Source organism: Syngnathus acus, chromosome 22, assembly GCF_901709675.1.
Source record: "Syngnathus acus chromosome 22, fSynAcu1.2, whole genome shotgun sequence".
NCBI lineage: Eukaryota > Metazoa > Chordata > Actinopteri > Syngnathiformes > Syngnathidae > Syngnathus > Syngnathus acus.
The window spans coordinates 9,708,753-9,715,689 of NC_051106.1; the positions used below are offsets into that span (position 1 = coordinate 9,708,753).

At 42.5% G+C, this 6,937-nt stretch overlaps 1 protein-coding gene across 1 annotated transcript; it reads right to left on the bottom strand.

Annotated features, from left to right (window-relative positions):
- Positions 1 to 284: 284 nt before the first annotated feature.
- On the bottom strand, positions 285 to 6,665 carry nol10 (nucleolar protein 10). Its single transcript, XM_037241992.1, has 21 exons — positions 6,499 to 6,665; positions 6,249 to 6,294; positions 6,074 to 6,172; positions 5,832 to 5,909; positions 5,708 to 5,745; positions 5,482 to 5,618; positions 5,341 to 5,406; positions 5,166 to 5,226; positions 4,905 to 4,990; positions 4,701 to 4,779; positions 4,429 to 4,578; positions 4,200 to 4,266; positions 3,784 to 3,836; positions 3,542 to 3,668; positions 2,505 to 2,584; positions 2,259 to 2,357; positions 1,715 to 1,807; positions 1,486 to 1,644; positions 1,063 to 1,379; positions 838 to 940; positions 285 to 550 (listed from the first exon to the last, which is right to left on the bottom strand). The coding sequence occupies exons 1-21, from the start codon at positions 6,562 to 6,564 to the stop codon at positions 401 to 403; spliced, it is 2,154 nt and encodes a 717-aa protein (XP_037097887.1). The 5' UTR covers positions 6,565 to 6,665; the 3' UTR covers positions 285 to 400.
- Positions 6,666 to 6,937: the final 272 nt, after the last annotated feature.

The following is a 6,937-nucleotide window of genomic DNA, read 5'->3' on the forward strand; positions in this document are numbered from 1 at the left end:
GCTTAACTGCAACAAAGAATACCAACTCTGGTTGGCAAAGAGAATAGGCTAAAGTATTTGTTTGACTTGCTCCAGGAGCCTGGATTTAGTTTTGGCACTGAAAACAATACAGAATATTTCATCAAACATTCACAAATAATTATTGCAATATACAGTCCGGGAAAGAAGAAGAATCTCAAAATATAGCTCGGTCAGTTAGAAAAAGGCATTGGAAAAAATAAACGCAAATAGTGATAGTCCACCAAAAAGCGTTTCCCGTGATAAAATAACAATTACATTTTTACCCTTGGTCACTTGACACAAGAGCTATTAAAAACCACAATCTTCCGCTATTTCGGACATCTGTTTAATGGCTGTGACTTTGACTTGCGGCCGGCAGCTGCAGATGGGTCTTTGGTGCTCAGTGGCGTCCCCTTCCCCTTCCTCTTCCTCTTCCCGCAGCCCAGCCCCTCCCGCGGGCGCTGCTTAGGTGTCCCGCCGAGCGCCTCAGCTTCTTCCTCTCTTCGTGGTGGTCCCGTTCCGCCTGCTGCTGCTTCTGTTGCCGTTCAGACTGCCACATACACACCAGGCTCTTGTTATTGTACCGCTGTTGCGAGCTTGTTATTTTGTTTTGTTTTCTTCAAGTACTTGGCAGACCTAGGCAAATATTGGTTTAGAGTTTGAGCCAGATTGTCTTCTGGGTCTGGCTCTTTGGCCTTTTCTTCACCACTGAGAAATTGATGGAGCCAGTCAAACTAAAAATATCCCTCATTCAACAGCATCACGGCAAATCATTGCAAAGTAAATACCACGGGGTCCTTTTGTAATCTGTGACATACTTGGAGATGGGCCATTTACCTTTTTGAGTGTAAAGGTCAGCTGCTTGCTGCCCACTGTGGTGTCAGCCATGCTGCTGGTTCCAGAGTACTCCTCTAACTTTAGTCGTTCCTCGAGGGATGTCCTGCGGTACGCACAAACAAACGTTTTCATTGAGCACGGATAATAAATGCGCATTTGAAGTATTTCATGTTGATAAACTTTGTATGACATTCCGAATAAAATCCTTGAGGGAACAGGACATACTTCTGTAGCTTCTGCTTGCGGGAGAGGTCGTTAAAACCGCGGAACTCCTCTCCGCTTTTAATCTGATAGAACTGAGGCTGGCTCGTCGTCGTGTTCTCAGCCGCGGCGGAGTTTTTCTGCCCTTCGTCGCTTTTGCTCTCCAGCAAGACTGTGTTGCGGTCGGCGTCCTTTCTTCGCTGAAGCCGGCGGTCTCGGTCCTCCTGCTTGAGCAATCTCCGCTGCTCCCTCACCTCTTCCACCCAGCTCTTGTCATCATCTGAGCTTTCCTCAGAGCTGACTCGACCCTCCTGCTCCTCCTCCTCCTCTTCGTTGTCCTCCTAAAAACGGTGGTATTAATATTCTTGAAGGCATTTCAAGCTGTGGTATTCATGCATCATGCACTCATTTGCATCCTGCTCAACTTTTAGCTAAGCGCAGCATCACCTGAGAAGCTAGTAGCCGCAGCTTCTTCTTCCTCTTCTGGCTGACTTTGGAGACGATGGGGTTGAGCAGACGGAATTCCTCGCTCTTCTCGTCCACCTGGTAGTCTGGGTTTTCAAACATCACCTTGAAACGGTTGTCGCCTAAAATGGTGGGTAGGGCCTGCGATGGCAAAATGGCAAAATAAAAATGACGGATTTGCTGACAAATGCTGATGTCAAAATGTGACTACCTTGCCCTTCTTTTTCCGGGAAGCCAACTCCACTTCGTCGTCGCCCTCCTCCATCAGCTTGAGAGCCAGCTCCTTGTTGACTTTGGGCAAGGCCTGACTCAGGAACATTTGAGAGACAGAAGATTGTTTGCTATGGGAAAATACTTTTCATGTTGCTCTGGCTACATTGATGCTTGAGGGCAAACAGTCTTTGTCAAACATTAGATCGAGATTTTCTATTCTGGAAGAGATTGCAGTGGAAGGCATTCTTAATACAGTATAGTTGTTTTGTTTTTTTACAGTTTTATGAGTCAGTGTGAAGTCAGGTTTTCTCTGCAGTTGTAATTTCACACTCCGGCAAATTGCAAATTTGATTACCGGAAAATAGCAGCTTCCGAAAGCAAAAAAAACAAGCCAGAGATTAGAAACAGTAGTTCTTTTTTTTTTTTTTTAAAGCTGTGAAGTTCGTTTCTTCAAATAGACATTTGGCACCCTCTGGTCAACAATGTGGTTGAGCTATAAACACCAACTGGAAGAATCTTGTCATGCTGTCGGAATTTCTCACCTTAACCTGCACTCTCTTGGTCCTCGTCTCCTCGATCTTCTGCCGGATCTTGTCCTTGCGATACTCCTCATACGCAAAAGGATTTGCCATGCTTTTGACCTGAGAATAAAAAAAATTGCCAAAAGTTGACTTGCATGTCTCATTTAAAAAAAAAAAAAAAAGAATGTTGACCAGTGTTCTATTTCCAAAATGATTCAGCCCAAATCAATGACCAGCAAAGCCTTGGAATGAAATACTGCAAGGTACCTTATGATACAGCCTGATATCCATGAAATAGCCATGCATGTACGCCCTCAGGAGGGACGACCCCACCAGATGAGACAAACCTACGCAACAAGAAAAACAGAGCTAGTAAGCATTTCTTTTGAAATAATGATATCAATGTTCAATGTCTGTTTTGAAACAGAACAGGCACTAAAATACAGAAGGGAAGCGGTTAGTTATTGAAAAGAAAATGTCTGACTTTGAATCCTTCATGGATAACTAAATTGACTCACTAATATTGTGGCTGAGCAGTGGCAAAAGCATGTAGCTTCAAATTTGCTAAAGGCACTTTGAAATGAATATCGTTATTCTGCTGCGTCAGTCCCTCCCTCCTTCCCTCCCAGCCATTCACATGCAACGAGCGACATTGTGCAGCATTTTCCAACCCGTTGAATGAAGGCGTTTTCCCACTCTGAAATGACTCAATCTTACAGAAGAGTCAGCGTGCATTTGCTGCCTCACGTTCTTTACTTAAGCTTACGTAACAGGCCACGTTAGACAGCCTCAGTAAATCAACACCACTGCGGCCCGCCGTTATTCGACAGCGGCCAACCACTTCTTTGCTTCTTGTCATTTGATCTCTTTACTGCTGAGCCTGCATTCCAATGTTCATTCAACCCTTCCACAGGGGTACAACCCCCAGCCCTCCAGACTCCCTCCCCCACGCTCTGGAGAAGCTCTGCTCAGCCACCTGTGATTCATCCTAGAGCTTCATGAAGAAGTTTAACAAAAACATTCAATTAAAGCACATATTTTCTTGTTCTTCGACCATGGTGAACGTACTGTAGCGTAGTAAGTCTAAGTGTTCATCAAAAACAAGGCAAAGGTTTGATTCTTATGTACAATGTAAGCCACCGAAACATCATAGTTCAAAGCTTAGCATTGCATTCGAATATAGAAACCACCTAAACCGAGTGTAAATGTATGGTACTAAAAAGTTCAATATAAGCATTGATTCTTTCAAGTACAGCTTTATATAGAGAACACTCCGACTGTAAATGAATGTCAGCAGATCTCACCCAAATTATCCAGGTCCTTGCGGGTGACAAACTTGTAGTCGTCATACACGGTGCACTCTGGGCTCTCCTCCAGCTCTTCTGTCAGGTTGTCAAGGAATGAGCACCAACGAGGCGCTGGGCCCAGCGCCTGAACCCACACAAACGCTCATGTCAGGTCACATTGGTGACTGAACATTATATTACATGCACAACATATGGCTACAAAAAAAAAGTGTGGGATGTACACTAAAAAATTCACTCACTGGGATATAGAATGTGTTCATCTTTGGATTTTCATTAGCAGTGAACAGCATACCTAGAAAACACACACATAGAAAGCATCAAAGCTTGTGCATAAGCAGTTTAGTCACAGGTTGGAAGATTGCAGTGTTTAAGGTATGAGTATGACATTTTTCTGACTGCCAAAGTGTATGGATTTCTTTCGGTGACAGACAATGAATGTGGTTTTCAACCTGACAAAATGATTGGGTAAATAATAGTATTAACCAAACCTACAAGGGGACATGGCACCATCTAGTGGTGAAAGAAAACAGCACAGACACATTCAAGTGATCACATTCAAGTGAAAAAGTAATTTGACAAGAGGCTTTCTCAGTTGTTAATTTCTTTTGTTTTGATTTATAAACACAGGTCATCAAAGATACTGGAGTATTCTCACCTGAGTGGGGGTACATGCAAACATCATTAATGTTGCTGTCAGGCTGGATGGAGGAGAACACCTTGCCCTGTGGTGAGCACAAGAAAACCTATTATGTGCAGTCTGTGATTTTTTTTTACATCTAATTTGAGTGACATGAAAAAAAATGACGTCTGCAAACTTGCAGAATCACTCCTGTTATTAGTATACAATGAACTTCTACACATCTACTGTTCTACTCATGTCTTACAGTGTCTTTGTTCCAGACTTTTAATATTTTAGGGTCCGCTGACACAACCAGGTCCATCTGATCATGGAAATTGAGAGACTTGATGGGCAGGTTGTAGAAGTGGTCTTTCACCAGCAGCGGTTGGCTGGAGCGCAGGTCATACAACAGCACCTTCGGTGACAAACACAATGGTCAATGTATTTCACTATTTGAGGTGTGCAAGGGGAGGTGAAGATACATTCTTTTCCTGTAAGGTCTCTTAACATCAGCCATTGACGGATATTCTCGCATACCTGTCCCGTGCTGGTGCCCACTGCCATAGTGAGCGAGCCGTTGAACTTCAGTGCACTAATTGAGGGCAAACTCTGAACTCTGCAAACAACACAATGAACGTGACAGAATGGTCACATCTAATTAGATGAATGACAAAAAAAAAAAAGACAGCCATCTATGAGTAATGTCAAAACTGCATTTCTGAGCAACAGCTGGTTACATACTCCATTCCTTCTGTGAGGCTGCTCAGCGCACAGTCCAGAAGGCCCACTCGCTTCCGCACACGAGGGTCCCAGCATTCCACCTTTCCCTAAAAGGGATATTACCAGCTCAAGAAATTTGAATGACTTAAGAAACAATTCCAATGTTCTTTACTGAATAGACATGGCAATTAGCCTTCTGAAGAGCGTCTTCCTGTGTTAAATGAATATGCAAGTGATGAGTTGGAATAAAAGACGTTTTTTATGAAATGAGAATAAACGTACCTCAGATGTTCCACTGGCAAACAAATAATGGACAGGGTTGATATCACATACGGTGTGCTCCCTGGTTGTTGTCAAGGTAAAAATAAGATGTAACAGAAAGAAGAAGCATTGACACTTAATGCAAAGATTTAGTGTAAACAATTGTTTTTACGAGTAAATGCTTTGGTACACTCACACGGCATCTGTTTGAAGTGAGTTGAGGAAGCGACCTTGTTCAAGATTCAGTCTGTAGATGTCTGAACTGGATGAAAACATGGAAAAGAAGCATTAGAATGTGTCTGAGTTGTGTCTCGAAATCTATCGAAAGTTTACTCACCTACAGCCAACGAAATAAAGGTCACAAGAGGGGTAATGGTAAGAAAAATCCCGACCAAATTTTGGAATCCGTGTTTTGTAGTAGTGACCGTGCTGGGAATGAAACTCCACATAACGGTCAGTGCGCAGAAACACAAGCTGAGGACAAAAGGAGAATAACAAAACAAGGTAAGATCAATTACACGTGTAAAACAAGAAAAACATCAAATTAAATATTCCACAATTACCTTTGAGTAGTCATCAGACAGTATGTCAAATGTCACAACTAAGGGAAGGACAGAAAACAAATGAAAATGTGGCAGTTAATGGAATGAGCATTAACAAGATGACATGATGTGAATTTTTGTTTACCATCAGAATCCAAGCAGCGTTCAAACTTCAATGAAAGATGGTAGGTGTCATAACATCGAATCCTTGGCTTGTAAGTCCCTACAAAGATCATGCAGATTAGGGCTGGGCAAGCAAATTTCATCATGATTTCAATTTTGTATTTCCATGATCATAATGCCATTTGATTGGATACAGTATGGCTGCAGCTTTTATCACGTTTATGTTTGACAACATGTTCAAGAATTTCTACTTTTGACCATTACCTGCTGCCAGAATGAACTGTCCATCCCTGGAAACCTTTATGGATGTGCACACTGTGGGCATCTCAAAGTCCTGGATGAGCTCAATCCTGCGCTGGATGTCTTGAAAGTACAAAAAATAAATTGTGACCTATCAAACATTTTGGAGGACATGCTTATTAGTACATGTACAACTTACCAACATCGCTCTTTTGCAGTTGTCTTTTCTTACGGTCTGACAGCCACTGGATGTTCAAAAAAATGGTTTTTAATACACCGATGCTTTGACCATTTCATTGTTAACATGGAACTTGTTTGACGGATAACATTAGAAACGATGAGAAATGAACTGAACACATTTCCAAAACATTTACAAGTGCAACCCATTTTCAAAACATTTCCAAGTGTGGATAGCTGCTTAGCTACAAATGTTAGCTTGTGCTTCTTACCTCTGGAAGTGACTTTCCATAGCTTAAATTATAAATTTTGACATCGTTCACACTTGATATCTGCATTTTGAAACGTTGACAAAGCGGCCGATTTCACGTAAAACACCAGTGAGCTGCACACAACGCACGTTGTGCTACCGGGAGTAAACGTACGTTTTACAAATGTGTCCGTCAAGAAACGAGAGCAACCTGCGTGCGGTCCGGTTGTTCATAGTATGTACTCAATGAAGTGACAAAGTTTCGAAAATAGCTAAAAACGCTACTGTTGGCCACGGGCTTATCAAATATCATCGCCGTACCGCACTACATTGGTAGGAGTCGGCTTTGCATTGTTTTTTCTGTTCAACAGCGAAAAATTGGCGTCCCCATGAGGATATGTCACTGACCAGGTACCATGGACAGCGACAAACGCGGTTTAAAGCAGAAGTCGCGCTCATAA

Bases quoted from the DNA above. Each gene is read 5' to 3' on its own strand.
- nol10 (XM_037241992.1), bottom strand. From the start codon at position 6,564: ATGCAGATATCAAGTGTGAACGATGTCAAAATTTATAATTTAAGCTAT. The intron at 5,407-5,481 runs GTGAGTAAACTT...GTTTTCATCCAG, and splicing joins CTTTATTTCGTTGGCTGTAG to TTCAGACATCTACAGACTGA. The intron at 941-1,062 runs GTATGTCCTGTT...TGCGTACCGCAG, and splicing joins CGCAAGCAGAAGCTACAGAA to GACATCCCTCGAGGAACGAC.